General features: G+C 38.2%; 1 protein-coding gene across 3 annotated transcripts in view; it reads left to right on the top strand.

Annotated features, from left to right (window-relative positions):
• Positions 1 to 18329, top strand: part of LOC127416611 (neuroplastin-like) — a 67192-nt gene that overhangs the window by 16560 nt on the left and 32303 nt on the right. Inside the window, exon 1 of one of the 3 annotated variants that reach the window (XM_051656044.1) lies at positions 4326 to 4697. The exons of the other annotated variants lie outside the window; for them this stretch is intronic. Within the exon in view, the coding sequence (XP_051512004.1) occupies positions 4619 to 4697 (79 nt within the window). The 5' untranslated portion in view covers positions 4326 to 4618. Of the gene's footprint in view, positions 1 to 4325; positions 4698 to 18329 lie in introns of those variants that run through there. 3 annotated transcript variants of the gene reach the window in all.

Below are 18329 nucleotides of genomic sequence, written 5' to 3'. Positions count from 1 at the left end.
AATTCCTGTAGTGCCATCTGTAGCACTCTGTGCATACGGCAAGCACTAGAAAGTGTTTATCGAGCTTGAAATCATAATTGTGCCTAGAGACTGCAATGGCAAGATTTACAGTGAAATAGGAGTTATATTTTGGTCTGTTCTCACCCAAAACCAACTGGATTGCTTCTGAAGATATGGATTAAACCAATGGAGTCTTATGGATTACCTTTATGCTGACTTTATCTGCTTTTTGGAGCTTTAAAGGCCTGACCACCATTCACTTGTATTGTATAGACCTACTGAGCTGAGACATTCTTCTAAAAATCTTCATCTGTGTTCAGCAGATGAAATAAAGTAATTCACATCTGGGATGGCATGAGGGTGAGTAAATGATGAGAGACTTTTCATTTTTTGGGTGAACTATCCCCTTTAAGAACATGTTCATGTCATATTTAACCCAAATTTGAAAGAAAGAAATAAGAAATTATATTTTGCTTCAAATATTAAAACAATATTAGGACTTATATTGCATTGTGACATTTAAGGACACCCATCCAATCTTATTACCATGAAATAAATAGAAAGAAAAAAAAATACATTTAAATTGTAAGGTATTTATATATCAAGGTAGTATTTGCTGCATAGGCTTTAATTTGTGGTTGATTTAAATATAAACATTATTGTATTTCAGTGATTTTCTTGACTGTAGCCTAATCTTGACCATAATTCTGCAAATGTTCCTGTATTAAAGCAGCCTTATGTAAATGTGATTTTTGCATTGTGGATGCAGAGAATTTGGGGGGAAATGTGCTTATTTGTCATAAAAATAATTTCCTAAAAATTATTCATCTTCAATCAAAATATAATTTCCCCCATTAGAATTAACGACTAATGACAAATAGTATCTAGAATGCTACACATGTATCAATACAAATGTATAAATGCTTGAAGATTCTAAAAATGTTTCAGTGTAAATTCTACAGTATAAATGTATCATTGCCATCTCCAAAGTTACACTGAAAGTTTCAAAGAGGCCGCGTAAAGACGCATGAACGCTCACTCTCCCGATATGATCCAGATCGATTGTTGGATTCAACATCGATTATTAGATCTCACCTGAGACACGACCAACAGTCGCTGTGAGCGCAGCATGAGTTCTTGGGGGGACATGCTTTCTTCTTGCGTGGGTTCGCACCATTTCTGCGGAGCGGCTTTATCTACGATCACGAACCGGCCGTGCCAATCTGTCATCGCGCAGGCGAAATACTGGCCGTCCAGGAAAAGCAGAATCAACCAGACCACCGCGGGCACGAAACTGGACAGAGACACGGTCCTCCGGCTCCAAACATCACACCTGCATCCCTGAATGATCATCATTAACGCGAACGCCATAACCGCGGGGATGATGAAGAAAGCGGAGGAAAACAGCCCGTTCCAGGTCGGATTGCACGGACACTCAAACTCCAGCTCCACTAACTTCTCCAGCCCCATTAGGATAAAGCCAAATGCCACATTAGATACAAGAGGACTGTTGCTCAACTCATTCTTCAGTCGTGTAAGCCATTGTTGTCGACTTCCCATACTAAAAACACCTGGAACTCTAGAGAGTGGCTGAAATTCCTCCGACACATTTGCAGATGATCACCGATGCGCGATTAATTGATCCTGGGGGCAAGTTTCCCCCTCCTTACCTTTCCATTCTGTTGGCTGAGAACAAAGGTGGGTGTGTCACCCCGACCTCGCCTTTACAGATAATTGGCTCTCAGCATGCGGCAGGTGTGGCTTTGATTTAAATGTTTCTTTCATTGACGTGCTCGGGTAAAGTGGAGGGAAAATTGCTGCCCTATTATTGAGCACATCAGCACAACTGCAATCCTCACCATGCATTGTCATCCCAGTCACTCTGAAACAGTGGTTCTTCACCAGGGGGCCGGTATAGGGAGCCTCAGCAAACTTCCAAGGTGGCAACAAGATGACTTAAAATGTTATTTCAAAATGATCTGAAAAGACTGAATTTGTTTCTAATAAAAATATTTGATCTAAAGACATACGCTTAAATGATTGAAACGAGTTTTGTAGACAAATATAAATTGTCTAATTATGTCTAAAGGCTAAATTGTGTCTTTTATCATTTTATTTTATTATTTCAAATGGATCAGTATAGATGGACAGTGAATGAGCAGTGTACTGTTTTAACCGCCCTTGAAAGTTTATTTTCCATCAGTCATATTTTAGTTAGTATGTAGGCTAATTCATAACCCTTTTTTTTTTTTTTGTGCAATTTTTGCACATTTTTTTATTTTATTTATTTATTTTATTTTATTTATTACCACAATGTTTTGTTTCATCTTCCTATGGAATAGTATCAAAGTAGGGGAAACAATAATAAACAAACAAATAAAAATATTCAAAGCACAAGAATGACATTTCACAAAGTGCATTTTAATAAATAGGCGATGTGTGCCTGGTGTGCCCATCAGGTGGCGCTCTGTGAATGTAATCGGGTGGGTACAGTGTCAATAATTCTGTTCACCTTCTGTTTTCTTGATCCTGAGTGACTTTATGCAAATAAGTGTGTAATGCAGCTATAGGTGCCGTTCTGTCAACAACACTTACATTTTTCCAAAGCTGAGCCCATGCTGTGTGGATGAAATATAATTTCTTGGAGAAAATCACTTAACTCCTTGATGCCCTGGATACATATTCAGTGGATTTTTTGGGACAGTAACCAAAAAAAAATAAAAAAGCCAGAAAATATCATAGTACTAGCATGTGTTTGGCCATGTACCATTGGAGCACCATGTAAATACCATAGCATAATAAATATGCTTATCATTTAGTACCATGATATTTAAAATAACCATATTACTATGCTATTACTGTCCTGTATGATGGTATAGCCACAGAACTTTTATTTGTTTAGTTTTTGCAAGAGGAATCGAATAGAAGTGAAGTTGTGTTAATGTAAATGTAAGTGAATGTAGTGTAGGCTATATGCATTTCCATTATGTAGCATATGTTTTTCAATCTAAATACACTGAAAGTAATGACTAAATCAATGTGAAAATGTTTTCATTGTAATATCTGGGGTTTGTAGTATTGTATTTTACTCTTATTGAACAGTTGCGATGTCTGATGTGTTTGATTCTGTTACTCAGTGGCAGATCAGTGTTCATAAGAATTCTACACGTATATGGAAATAAAGTACTCTATGCTCTCTAAAGACGTAAATAACGATTTTTTAAGGAATTTATCGCAAAAGCACATAAAACAAAAACTGCAATAGAAAGGAGAAAAACATTGAAAACAACAGGGGATAAAAATCATAGAGGCATTCAGTAAGTCTTTATAGAGCTGATGAGAATTCCCACTTATGAGCACAAAATTATGTCATTAAAATCAGGGCAGTTTCTGAGCATATGGGGTCCCTAAGCGAAATCCTACCGAAGAATGACACCACAATACAGTCTTCAACAAATTTGAAAATATTAACTTAAAATTGGAATATAATAACTACACAAAATGCAAAACATTTAACTATAATGATGTTAACAATAAATTAACAATAAATAACTATACAAATTAACAATTAATGACTATAAATAACAATAAATAAGTACATATACAACAGGACACAACTGCAAAATGAAAGCTAACTAAATGTTGCAGTTTAATGCATGACAACGAACAAACACGAAAAGACAGGTAGCTGGCTTACATTCATTTCTTACCTGTGGTCTGGCTGCATTTCTCCTCCTTCCTTTATTTTTTTTCCACTCTCAACTTGTAGGTGCACTTCATGATAACGAAAAACCCTTTTAGTGTGACGGTACCTCCCTGTCACATCTATGTACAACTCTCTCCTTGCAGTTACATTCCATCTTCCCTCTCGAGCCACAAGGGGGCCCCCTATCTAATTTATCCACGATCCATTAACTGCCTGAATCTTACTTGCTCCGGGGCCCTAAGCGGCCGCTTATATGGCCCTGATTAAAGTCCTAACATCGACTATACAGTACTTGGATCATAATGAGGAAAATAAAAGCCTATGTTACATCACTTAACTTATGACCAGATTCCAAGGCAAATTAATCTTGTGAAGCTAAAATGTTGAAATCAGTACACGTTACAAAAAGGTGATCATTTGTGTTTTGTGATATGGTATGAATGAATGAATGTTACATTTATATAGCGCTATGCTGACACTACACTCAAAGCGCTTTACATAGTGAACAGGGGACTTTCCTCAACCACCACCATGGTATGTGAAGGTTACCCGTTCTGCGTGGCCGCTGCGCAGAACTGATGCGCTTGAGTCGCCCGCGGGTAGAGCGCGCACCGACAGCTGATGATGCGCTTGAATGAGCCGCGGGGTGTGAGCATTGTCAGCTGAAGGTTCTCCGCGATGACGGATACTCCGATGGCCCAGCAGCAGCATCATCCGCATCCCTGAGCGCCCAGCATCAGCACCAGCTACCCCATCCATCCATCCATCCTCCATGCTCCAGCATAGGCGCGCAGAGCCAGCAGCGCCTATCGGTTTACTCTCTTACCCTCCGCTGTCTTCCACCATCCTCCGCGTCTGAAGCTGTTCTCTCTCCAGCATCCGATTGCCGTGTCCCGTCTTTCATCTTCCAGGATGTTCTCCGTCACACGCATGCTGTCGATGGTTCTCATCGTTGGAAACGTAATGCTCCAATATGTGTCATCTCAGAACGGTAAGCATAACTGGACTCGCGCGTCCGGGATCTCTGTGTAATCTGCTTTAGGGACACGTAGGTTAGAGGTCGAGCATTTTTTATTATTATACAGAGACAAAATGTTTATTTTGGTGGCATATCATTGGAAATCCCATGCAATAAGTGTATGCATGCAAGACATTTGCGACTGACCATTTAGCTTGACATTCTTGTTTTTGATCTTTTGATATAACGACATTTTTAAAATTCTGGTTTTTAGGGAGGCATTTTTTATAGTGTAAGGGTGATTAAAGGAGTGTTTTCCATATGTTCATATTCTCTTGAGTAATATGTGTTGTTTACACTCATCGTGGGGTTTCACCCTTCAAACTGACATTCACAGCACCAATTATATGAGATTTCACGACTCACTTTTTTTGAGAGATAATATTTATATTACTTATAAATAATAAGTAATGTCCTAATATTGCTAGTAATTAATTTATAGCCTCATAAAAGGATTATTTTATTCTGAATTAATTTGCAAGAGGACACAATAAATAAAGTAAGAGCTATATGTGCAAGTGATTATATTGTAGGTGAGTGCTGGTTTAGAAAAAAAAAAAAAAAAAAAAGCAGAAATTGAATTCCAAAGGCTTTGTGAGCGCCAAATAATGAGCACACTGCTTAGTGTGTGTCCCTGAAGGCATGACTCTTACTTTACATTCTGGAGTATCACAGCTGTGACCAGGAGAGGGCAGATACATCACCTGCAGATAAACAAGGCCAGGGGTATTCCCTCTTTAACCACCAGAAAAAGAAAACCAAGAGAGAGTTACCAGTCACTTTTATGTCCAAAATGCTGTTTTTGTGTACCACATCACTTTATTGTGAGCATGAGCCAAATGTAAACCTCAAACTTAGTAGAAGCTCATTTTGGATGCATGTCTCACTGTTTCAAATGTTGTCAATTTACCTTTCAATTTACAATTTAAAAATGCACTTCATATTGTTTGTAAATTAATTGGTTTCATTAAAAAATAAAATAAAAATAAAAATAGGACCGAATTAATCTCAATAAATTGGGTTACACAATAAAAGTCATTTTTAAGGGTCAGGTGTAGTTCAAATACATTTTCCTATCTGATTTAATATGCAGAGTCCAACTATAAGTTAGCCCAGGGCAGATTTAGGCATGGGCGACATGGGCACTGTTGTGGGGTGGGGTGGGGGGGGGTGGGGGGGGTGGGGGGGGGGGGTTTCGCCCAGGGCGCCATACAAGCTAGTACCACTACTGAGTTAGTCATTCGGTAGTTTGACTTCTTGAAGAGTATCAGCACTTTCAAAACATTGCTCTTTCTGAGCACCCCGACTAGACCGGACTTCTGTGGTGGTTAAAGCTGCTACTGGTAGAAATGAACCCTTTACTCTTAAGTTAGCTATAGCTACATATGAACTTTTTTTTTTTTCCAGTGCTTGGTAAAGAAGAACCTTTTTATTTGAGTGAAAAGTATATAATGGATATAAATGTCCTGTTTGAAGACATTAGTGCCCGATACAGACATTGGCTATGTTTGGAAAAGCTTACTAACATACTACTCTTACTATTACTTAAGGCTGCAACGGTACACAAAATTCACGGTTCGGTACATACCTCGGTTTTGGTACAGCAGCGAAAAAAAGAATCTTTCTTTAAAATGTAAAACACAGTGGCTGATGGGAAACAATTCTTATTGTGAAGGCTCATTTATACATGACTGCACTATTTCTTCAACAAAATTACAAAACAAAACTTAAGAGCCTCTTATATGCACATTGTATAAAAATGTAAATATTAATATAAGGAAAAAAAGTGCAATTGTAATAACTGTAACAAAATTAAGACATTAGCAGTGCAGATTTCTGTGTCTTCCCTACTGAAAAAACCAGCTAAAAGCAGCCTAAGCTGGTTGGCTGGTATTAGCTGTTTTTTTCAGCAGGGTTTTGCCTTTCAGCTTACCACTTGTACTTATCACTCAATTTTCAAGTTTTTTTGTTCTTTTTCGGGAAAATCAGAATATCCACATTATCAGAGGAGAGGGTGGATCTGTTAGCACTGACAATGTCCCCTGCTGGACAATTACCGCACGTGCTTTTTTATATAGAGTGGGCACTACAGAATTGCCGAAATGCGTTCTTGTAGGAACTTAATAATGGGGCTCGAGCACATTAAGCAGATGCTTAAATCATGTGTTCTCGACGACTGAGTATGGTTGCATATCTGCTGCAATAAATACTTCTATGGCGTTCATTATCGCTTTAACCCTGTCTGAGCCCACAGAAAGGCTGTTCCAAATTGTATATCACATCTAAGCGCATTCAGCGGGAGATGCAGATATCCACCTTTTTCCTGAACGCGGAAGTGTTCCACGATTTGACTGTTTTAAATTTCCGGTCTCCAGTGTTTTCACTTACATCGGCGTATATTCTTAATGTAATGTAAGGTGTAAGGTATTACATTTGTAAAAATGGTCAAAAAAACCATGCTGACACTTCACAGAGTACAGATGACTGTTTTTTTATAGACAGTGACTCACCTGAGTGTGTAGATAACATGAAGAGACGGTCCGAGGTTAGTTACGTTGATAGTCTAGTGTACCGTCTGGCACTCTGTTCTGTTAAGTTTTGATTCCAAATTTTTTCATTTTAGTTCTATGCGGTTTGTGTTGTTCGTATATGTTGTTTTAATATTGGTTTCACGCATGCTAAGATATGTAATCATTAGTGTACATTAGCATGTACCGCACTAAAGGCCCTGTATCCGTTTGATTCAGTGCGGATACATGTACCATTGCAGCCCTACTATTATTGCAATATATAGAATGTATAGTGTGCACAGTATACACATTTTCTGAATGCATAGAATACTTGGATGACCTACTACATTTGCCAGAGTGTGTAGTATGCAACAGAACATACTGTGTGGAATAATGGATCCCTTGAAGTCGGCATGAAACTGAAGTTGCGACTGACTTCTGTATTGTGACGTATTTCCGAGTGAAGCAACTTATCGAACAGGAAAAAATGTGGGGCGGGGATTTGAGTTTATCCACTGGTTGTTGATTGGATTGTGAAAATATGGGCGTTGCATAGCAGAATGGAATGGTCTGAATGCGAGTTTGCAGCAGACACACACACCATGCTGCTCTAGTCAGAGCCGGTTATCTGTGAAATTGAGCAGCGATCTCAACACATTTGTGATCAAACTGACAACATAAACACACAAGCACATTGTGGTCTTTGCTTACAAAGAGGCTGTAGCCATTGAGAGTGAGTAAAAGATAACCATATTGTAATGTTTTGAATCACAATACACTAAATATAAAGAAAAAAACCACTTACTCATGCTGTGCTTCCCAAAATAACTGATTTCAAAAATATAAATTCCAGAGGCATCCGAAGCATTGTATTCATTAGTGAACACCTCAGCAATTCAGCCGTGAAATGTCTCGAACACGTCCACAAATTCGAAATGTAAATTAAAGCCAGCCGACCCGTAGCCAAGGAAGTTTGTGTTAAGGAACAATAGTTTTGAAGGAAAACAGACGAAAATACACCTTACCATCTTCACCAACATGCGATTGACGCTTCGTTGAACTCTACGCAAGGTTGTGGTATTTATAAGAAAGGGGCAGGGTTTACACGGACTAAATGATTGGAGAAGTCCTGCATATGTCACCAGAGAGAAGTCTGTCGTTTCACCGGAAGATCGAGTTATTACATTTTGATTAAATATTACAAAAAATTAAATACAAATATGCATGGATGAATCGTTCACAATAAGATCAATAACATGCATTTAGAAAATAGATAGGGTGAATTTTCATTTCATGCCGACTTTAATGTGATGCATTCGACCTTACATTGTAATGTGATGAATAACTGAAAGTAATGTAAGTTACAATTTTTCCCATTTCCCATTATTTGATCAGACTGACAAAACTTAAGACATTTTTACAAAAAAAATTTAAAATAACCATTTTTATTTCCAAGATGATAGATAACTTGACACCACTGACATTGAAAGTAATGAGGTCATGTGACAAGAATGTACCATACTACTGCCTGAACCATTTAGCATGGAATAATTCCTACTGTTTCACTATTTGATCAAATTTGAAAAATATATGTATACAGCATAGAATTTAGTAAGTAGTAAATTAATATACCAGGGGTGCTCATTACTTCAATCGCGATCGACTAGTCGATCGTAAGACAACCACCGGTCTCGTTAACAGGTCAAATGGTAAAGGGAGTAGAGAGAGAAACAAATAACTCTTAAAGATCACTTTTTATTTCCTAATTTCGACTCTCACGTGCATGGATTTCCAAAATATAGGATGGCAGGAGAAGACTCATTCCTGATTTGTACGATTAGGGGTAGGGCTATAGTTTCTCTGACCAATCAGGTAACGCTTTCCTGATAAATAGTACTGAATCAGCCAATCATGTATAGCTCGTGAATGTAAATGACTCTTCCCCTACCATCCTACGTTTTGGAAACTCGCATTGTCTGATAGACAGCACAGACCGCTTCTTGTTGTGTGCGCATGTTGTGAGAGCACTCACGTAATGCGGATACGTGCCTGTGTGATGGTCAGTTACATTTCAAAATGCCTGTCTTATTGAAGCACTGATAGAAACATAGTAAGTTATGTCTGAAGTAAGCGTAAATACTGGGACAAAAAAGCAGATTTGTATCAAAATATTGGATCTGTGCATTACAGCTTGCAGTGTAAATGCAGCCTGATAGACTTGCCACTTTCTCTGTCATTAATATTAATATTAACAAGAAAACAATTCATTGCTCTTGGCTGGATAACTTTAGAAGCTTTCAAATAAAATATTAATGTATTCTAATCATAAGGTGAAGATCTGTAATCCACGAGAATGTAAGAATGTTTACTTGAATACTTGATACTGCTGTTAGAAATTTTAAGCACTGTTTGCTTTTTCTTTCTTTATTCTTATTTTATTACTGACTGTTTCCTTGTCTTGAATAATTACTTGAACTTGAAACAATTTTTACCCAATTAACAAATTAGTCCGTATTAATTTTTGCATCGAGAATCGATAAATTTAACTGGTATTGGTTCTGACTACTGAAATGTTGGTATCATGACAACACTGCCTACAATATATATATTAATTGTGCATGGTAGATCTTACTGTAATATCATTATGAAAAAGCAGATCTCATGCCATAAAAGTGTGAGCACCCCTGTAGTATATTATTCCGAACAAAGCCATTCTTTCACTAAGTTCCTTGATGTAGTACGGTATGGAGTGTGTGTGTGTGTGTGTGTGTGTAAAGGTCTACTTTGATTGTCCAGACATATGGTCAGTGGCTCTCCTGGATAATCCAGCTATTGTTTGGTAAAGCCAAACTGTACACATTCCAGACTTGCTGTATGCACCATGGAGCACAACTGTCTGCTTTATGGAATCTAAACTCTGTGGCCCACAAACTTCTGTGGTCAAAAATTGGTTAGAATGAATCCAACTGAGAGCAATAATGCTGTTTATGCCAGTACCTTAGTTATTAGTGGTCATGTTTGTTTAGCTATGCTTTTGACTACTGGCATAACCTCTGGACCTTTTTGCAGCTTATTCTGGCCAAGAACTGCCCACTTAGAAAGGAAGTTTTTTTATGCACCATTTGGGAGCGGATATATCTGAAGTTGCTGATACAATGGTAATAGACTAGTGTGTCATTTAAATAATGGCCCAACAGTGTCGGTCCACGACCAATTGTTCGCCCTAAAATAATAAGTACCGATTAGTTCATTAGTTCAACTCTTTACTTGCAAAGAGCCTCAAAAACATCTCTGAAGTTATTTCAAGGGTTTGATGCCTTACTTAATTATTAGTACACCATATGTAGGTTGATTCCCTTGAAAAGTGTAAACACTGTGGTGCTATCAATACTCTGTTTGAGCACACCAACCAGCCTGACACAGCAACATTGACATTGAGGAGGGAAGAGTTTGAGAAACCATAATGACTTCGTAAAGTAGTGTTTTTTGCAACTGTGTTTGGTAACTAACCATAGTGGCATAGAAATTAAACACTTCAACTTTAAAGGTTCATTCAGTAGTTCTCTAGCTAGCGTTAGCATTGCTCTTCTTCGTGTACTTTAATTGCACTTTTCCACTGCACGTTACGGTTCGACTCGACTCTGCTTGCTTTACTTTTCTGAGCTTGCTTTTCCACTGCAGTTTAGTGCCGCCTCAACGTGGGTGGGATTATAGGCTGATCGTCATAGTTGCGCCACCTCTACTGCTGTGAAATCATCTTAAATGCGACACAAACATTACTGACCATAAACAATAACATGACTGTTAGCTGTTAGCTACTAGCTCATTGTGCTGCATAAAGCAGTTGTTGCATGGTGATTTTACACAAGTGTAACAGTTAAATTGGCTTGGTTGTTTTAGAAGCAAGCTTTCCAGTAGCTGGTCAACTAAATAAAGTGACGCTTTCAAGCAGAATATAGAGTTAATGTAACAAAACGTACCATCCTCCATCGTGGACTCTAACAACGGCAAGTCCAGGGCACTCTCCCTCCCATTGCTCACCGGTCTACTGTCATAGATAGTGTCCATTTGGTCGAACCCCTTCCACTTTCTTCTGTTTGAACCACTCCGGCTGTTGTGGTCCTTGATGGTTCTGTAGTCACTTTTAAGTTTTTTTTTTTTTTTTACTTTTCCCTACACTGTTGGTAGGTCCGGTGGTAGCCGTGTGCGGCCAACAGCTGAGACACTTCCTGAAAGACTTTTTCATTTCACGTCGTTTCGTTCGTCGCTAACGAGAGGAACGTCCGCACCTCGTTTATTGACCAAGGCGTGGTTTTGCGCACAGCCATTTCTTTTTACAATTCGAAAGTCGTGTGAACAAATCATATTGCTGTCGCTGTTGCTAACTTTAAAACTAGCGGGTTGATGTCCCGTGTCGCAAATCCAGTGACGCTGGTAGTGACGATTCTCTCTGACCAATCAGTGATCTGCAGGGTTTTGATGTCACATTTAGGATCGACTCGGCTCGCTTGGAACCTCGACCAAAACTAGCGGGTTGATGTCCCGTGTCGCAAATCCAGTGACGCTGGTAGTGACGATTCTCTCTGACCAATCAGTGATCTGCAGGGTTTTGACGTCACATTTAGGATCGGCTCGGCTCGCTTGGAACCTCAACCGAGGTGGTACTAAAAAAAGTATCAGGTACCAGGTACTATCCACAGTGGAAAACCCCCAAAAAGCGAGCAGAGTTGAGTCGAGTTGAGCTGTACCATGCAGTGGAAAAGCCCTATAACTACCGATATGACAGTGGTGTTAGATGCTGTACTGCCATCTATCGACGTGGATAAGCATGATCATCTCTGCTGCCTACACCAGCTTTGGTATATAATTTGCATCTGGAAAATGTCGGAGTTTGAGGTAATTTCTAAAGTTATTTATTACTACTATAATATAATTGCTTTGCTTAAAAACAAACGTCAGAATTCAAGCGATCAGACTTCTACAGTTAAGGACAGATTATTATTGTCCCTCATATCAATAATCTTTGGAGACTGTCTAAGTTTTACGTTATTTTTAAAAAACAGTTATTACCTTTATTAGCTAACTGCTTAGCGTGAAATAAACCTCAATTATCTAGCGATACATCACAAAGGAAAGATTAGAATTGTTTTTGATGATCAAATTTAGCATGTCCATGAATACTGTGTTTGAAGAACTCGTTTTGTTTCCAAGCAAACCAATGTCTCAGAATCCACAACAATTGCTGTGCCAAGCTACTAAACGAATGAAGATGTGTGCCATTTCATAGAGGTGGAGGTAGATGGGCCCCCCTTACTATAACTGTGATAAAGAAAATAAAATTACACGTTGCTTTCCAGTTGCATTTGTAAACACCGCTGAAAACCTTCCATTACTAACATACATTGACTATACACGTAATTATTTAGAGGGAAACTTGAATACGTTTTTTGTAAATACCACTGACACTATTTTAGAGGGTGGTCTAAACAATTAATAATGTCTTTCCTGTCCAACATAAAAGAAGCAACATCGGCATCACTACTCATGTTTTTCTCCGTCATCAAATCTTTCCACCTTTTGTATGCCATACCACTGTTTACTCTTGTTTTTTGCCTTTGCTGGTCTTTCTGTCTTCTTGCTTCTGACCTTTTTCGCTTCTTCGGCAGTACAGCTACTGAATCTCCTGTTGTCTCTGCTTCTAAAGCACGATAATAAGTATGTTCCATTGTTTTGTTTTTGCTCTCCGAATCACCAAACAATACTGCGCTAAGCATAGAAACATATACCTATATAGGCGGCAGCCAGTGAGCGCAAGGATTTTCTTCTTCGACTTTTAGTGAAGCACAGCGGACCATGTCATTTCAACATGGCGAAACACACTGAAGGGGTGACCCGCACCATGTACAATAAAAACACTTTTTATAGAAAACTATTATGAGTACAGTCTTCATCTCATGTGAGTGTACACAATTCAGATCACTCTTCACAAAAACACAATTAATTTGTTAATGTGTAAAACCTTTTAAATTAGCCCCAAATAACTGAATGCGCCTTTAATTTTTTGGATCTGTGTCCTAACAGTTGGACTTGGAGTGCAGACAGATAACCTAGAGTGATCCCTTCATGCAATCGCTTCTTTTACATGGTGCAATATATTCAGCCCCTTTTACTATTAGATAATTAAATTAATCTGATTACAGAAATCAAGATGTAAACATTGTATGTGTGGCCTAGGTGAAGCCCTGAGACAGCACTGACTGTGTAGTGCACTCATGATAGCAGCAACAGATATCTGCAGGTCTGTAAATGGCTTTGCCTCAGTCTGCTGCATGCTTCTATTATTAGAACAGACACACGGAGCGCAGAACTGTGGCTTTGTAGTCTTTTTTTTTTTTTTTTTTTTTTTTTTTTGTGGAAGGGAATCCATTAACTCTTAATGGACAGGGTTTATAGGTTGGTTTGTGTTTGTCATGCACACAGTGTTGTGTGGTTTTCTATTACATTCCAAAACAGACCATAATCTCACTCTGAAGGAAATGGAGAATTGGTTGTGGCGTGGGGCGTGAATATGTCTATGGAGCATGTCTAATGTTGCCTCATGAACAATTCACAGTATAGCACAAAATTCAAGGCTCTCTACTGAGTATAAATAGCACTTGAGTTACTGTGACATCCTCGGCCAACAGCCGGTTGACTCAACACGGGTGGATAGTTTGCCCAAAAATAAAAATTCTATCATAATTTATAAACCCTCATGCCATTCCAAATCTGTATGACATTCTTTCAAAAGTGAGATGTTTTGAGTCAAACTTTTGAAGTTTGAATATGCGTATAGGTGAAAGAGCTGCAATGAAGGGGAAGATTTTCAGTCAATAATGACGAAAATTTTATTCTGTTCCTCACACAAGGCTATTGCACATCTTCAAAAGACTAATATAGAATATAGTGCATGAGTCGTAATGAACTTCTCTTTTTATGGTGCTTTTGTTTTAAGCTTGACAGCCCCTGTATGCTTTTGTTATACGAGAAAAAGTGCATTGTGAAATTTCTTTTTTTTGGGGCAAAGTCATACAAGATTGTAACAAAATGAGTGTGAGTACAGACTGTCATGACAGAATTTTCATTAAGTAAACCCAGAGCTAATGAGATGCAAGTATGTGAGAGGCTAATTCCAGTCGTTATTAAAGCTTTTTAAGGCAGATATGCTTATATGTTATGCATAATAACAGTCTTTAAAACAGTCTAAATACAGTCTGTATTTAAACAGACACATTTCAAGTTGTTTGAAATTGAGCAGGACAGTAACTCAGAATGCCGGTTGAGATTTAACAAGTATTCATGTAACACCTTTGTGAGCCATTAAGAGTTTCTGCGGGCTAAAGAACAAAATTACTCATTCTTACCACCTGTGTTTGATACTCAACATTCAGTTTGCAAACGATGTTAGTAGGAAGTCTTAAAAAAAAAAAAAAAAGATTTACAAGATGAATAAATCACAGTCTGTTGTACAACATAAAAAATAAAGTGATATTGTGACTCTAAGATGGATGGATGGATGGATGGATAGATAGATAGATAGATATGCAAATTGGTAACCAATAATCAGCACTGTATAGAACACACATGATCCATTCCACCTACACAACACTCATGGGTGTAAATGTTGCATCAGAGTGAATCTGATTTAAATGTAGTTGTTGGCGGACAGACAGGTGGGCAGACTGGGGTCTGTTGCTGTGTGGTTTATTGTGCTCTAGGGAGTTGCAGTTCCCATCGGAGGGGGGAAAACTCAAGTGATGCTTCACATGGCACAGATATAAATGATCCTGTTAACACATACAAGCTGCCAAATGCCACTGTAAAATGCTTTTTTTAAGTTGGCATCTATTACTGCCGGTCACGTGAGAGTGTTACAGCTTGTTTTCTCTTATCCATTGCAGCAGTGGTTTTGCCAGAGGAACCAGATTTTACAATATTGGCCATCAAGTGGAGACCCAATACAGAACCAAAATTGTTTATTGTACCAAAGACATGAAAATATCCTTAAACTCAAAAATGAAATGTATTAATATTGCCATGAACTGCATAGGCCAAACATTATGCAAAGTAAATGACAGGCATAATGGGAAAGTTGACCATTTTGTAAATGAATAAACAACAGGAGATGTGTGATTTTCCAAAACAAACAAACAAACAAACAGTGGGCCAACTATTGTATAAGTATTAGCCGTATTACCAAGTGGCAAATAATTACCAGAAAATACAATACACTTTAATTGGATGCTCCAGCCTTTGATGTCAACAACAAAAGATGGGAAGGGGTTTCTCCTCTCTTTTAAAAGTTATCATCATAAATCATGCTATTTATTTAGCTATCCTAACAGTTTATTGTTTGCATTTAGCGGTTACTTTACAGTATGTTGATCGTACGTTTATCCTCTTTTAGAGTTTGTGGTTCGTCGTTAATGCTGGTTAGCAGTGTTCTGATTTTGAATGGCTCTATAATCACCGACAGTGCCTGGAATTGAATTAACCTTAAATATGATTGGACTATGTATCAAAGATCTCCCACTCAGAATTACATCATTAGACTCAAGATGGCGCCGAGTATGGCTGCTGCGAGCTGCGACACAACACTGCAGTTTTATGTTTGTTTTGTTTACAATTCTATGTTTTTTTTGTCTTGGATGTTGTCTGCCTTATTGTCTACGACAGACAAACACTTTTTGACATTGGTTCAAGACTTTCACCCACTATTGCACTTGTGTATATGGTTGTGTGACAATAAAGTGATTTGATTTGACATCACTTAAAGGAGCATAAGTTGATTTCTCTGATAAGTGCTCATTGATAAGTTGCACTTGATAAGCAATGCTCGCGTGGAGACAATGTTCTAGATGTTTCTGTTCCAGGAGAGCTGTGCGGAGAATCGTGCTCCAGTAGACAAGGTGTGAAAGCCTGTTCTGTTCGTTAGGGTGGGTGAAAACTACAGACACAGATGTCTTAATTCAGAGAATATAATTATGGCTCATATGATCGTGCCTGAGGCAGGGAATTCAACTAAGTGAAAATTGTGTCTTTTCATAGCTCGCTCCACACACACCGGCTTCCTTCAGAGTCTGTGTCTTAGCAAATGCTCACCTAAATACTTTTATCAGTTAGAGAAGGAACTGAGAATCACTGCGTGAGCATGTTGCCATAATGTGAGAGGGAACAATCTATTGTATCATCTGTATTGTCTATATTTGTCCTTTTGATTGTAACTAAAAAAGAGAATGTTATGGTATGGTAACACTTTAAATCGATCTTCATTTGCTATTACTGATGTAACCTTTATTACTGTATATTAACTTTACTCGACATTGAATTCCTGTGTGATTACTTGCAAGAGTTTAGAACAGCTGCATTACCTACAACACTTGCCTAAAACAATGACAAAATACTGGCCACTGGTTCACATTAAATAAGGTTGATATTTGGTATCTGTGTGTGCTGTGTAGTGATATACACAGTAGCTTGTAAACACGTGTTTCACGTAGAGGTCAACCGAGAGTGAATTTTGCTGATACCGATAACTAAGATGGTGGGAAAGGTCGATAACCGATTATTTGGCCAATAGTTTTTAAAATTGATTTGAAGTGTCAAAAAAATATCTTGTTCTTTCCTTACTATGATGGGCACAGACAAAGAGTCTTAAATTAATAATATCCCAGATGCAGTTTATTGTACAACCACAATCCGAAACATAACCAGAAAATTTGGTGCATAGCGTGGGACTTTAAGTATAAACAAACCTGAAACACAATGAGGACTCTTAATTTGAAATGATGAAAAAACTATCGCCATAGATTTTTGCTGATAACGATAGTTGCAAAAAGCAACTATCGACACCGATTAATCGGTAAAGCTGATTTATCGGTCTACCTCTAATTTCACGTCATAGGTGGTACCATATTGTGTATATTAGCACGGCTGGAATGCTGACCAATCAGAATCCAGGACAGGAACAATCTGTTTTATATTTGTGTATAAAATTCATATTTGAAAGATATCCAGGATCATTTCTGAGCAGCAGCTAATTAGTCAATTATGAGTTGATTAAATGTCAGACACCACCTCAGTCAGTTTGGATGACTTGCAAAACATTTCCTTTCTTGAGTGTAAATTGTGAAATCACTGTCCCAATATTGTTGTAGATAGAGAAGACTACTAACTCAGATTATTGATATTTATTTTGGGTTGGTGAGTTTCAACACGGGACAAATATGCCCCTAAAATAGATCCGTATCACTGCTGAAAATGAGAGAAACTGTGTGCAGAGTGCAAAACGTACTGGAATGATAGTTCCATCTTGAGCAGTCGCTAGTATTTGGAGGCAAGCCTAGCCTAGCGTCACTGGCAACATTTATCATTCCCAGAGGCTAAAATATTGTAGCTGAACTGCAGTTTAGAAACATTATGAGCTGTGTTGTCTTGTAAATGGATTTGTATCCATAGGAAAGACAAATCACAAACGAGATCTCTTCAAAATCTCCTTCACAGCAATGAGATCCTGCTTCTCAGATGTTTCTCCTGAGAAAAAGACCACAGTAATCACACATATAGTTTCAGTACAGATCCCAACAATGTCTCAAACTTTGATCAGATTTGCAAAGTCTGCAATCAAAAGTCAGAGATCTCATTGTGAACTCAAACATTTCTCATCAAATGATCTGAGTTATGCTATTCATATCAATATAACAGCGCTATACTCTTACGGAATGTCAACAATTGACTCATTTGTTTCCATTTTTATTTCTCCAAGGAATTTTATGAGAATCATCAGTGACAAAGTAGTAATGCTGTATATAATCTTTGTGTGAGATTAGCTAGAAGGGGGACTGTAGATTAAAGGAAGCACAGAGGGTGTAATTCAACCACGTCTCAGCCAGACTGCGTGTGACTAAGGTTGCATGTATGCGGCTAATACCACCTGTGCATTAGTCAGCTGTGACAACTTGCTGATACTCGTGACAAACTGATAGTGGTACGATAAACAGGAAAAATGTAAAAACCAAGAGGGCTTGACAGTAATCAAGCTGCAAGTAGACCTGAT

This window comes from Myxocyprinus asiaticus, chromosome 26, assembly GCF_019703515.2.
Source record: "Myxocyprinus asiaticus isolate MX2 ecotype Aquarium Trade chromosome 26, UBuf_Myxa_2, whole genome shotgun sequence".
Taxonomy (NCBI): Eukaryota; Metazoa; Chordata; class Actinopteri; order Cypriniformes; family Catostomidae; genus Myxocyprinus; species Myxocyprinus asiaticus.
The sequence above is the reverse complement of the archived record's forward strand: the minus strand, read 5'-3'. Positions and strand labels throughout refer to the sequence as shown.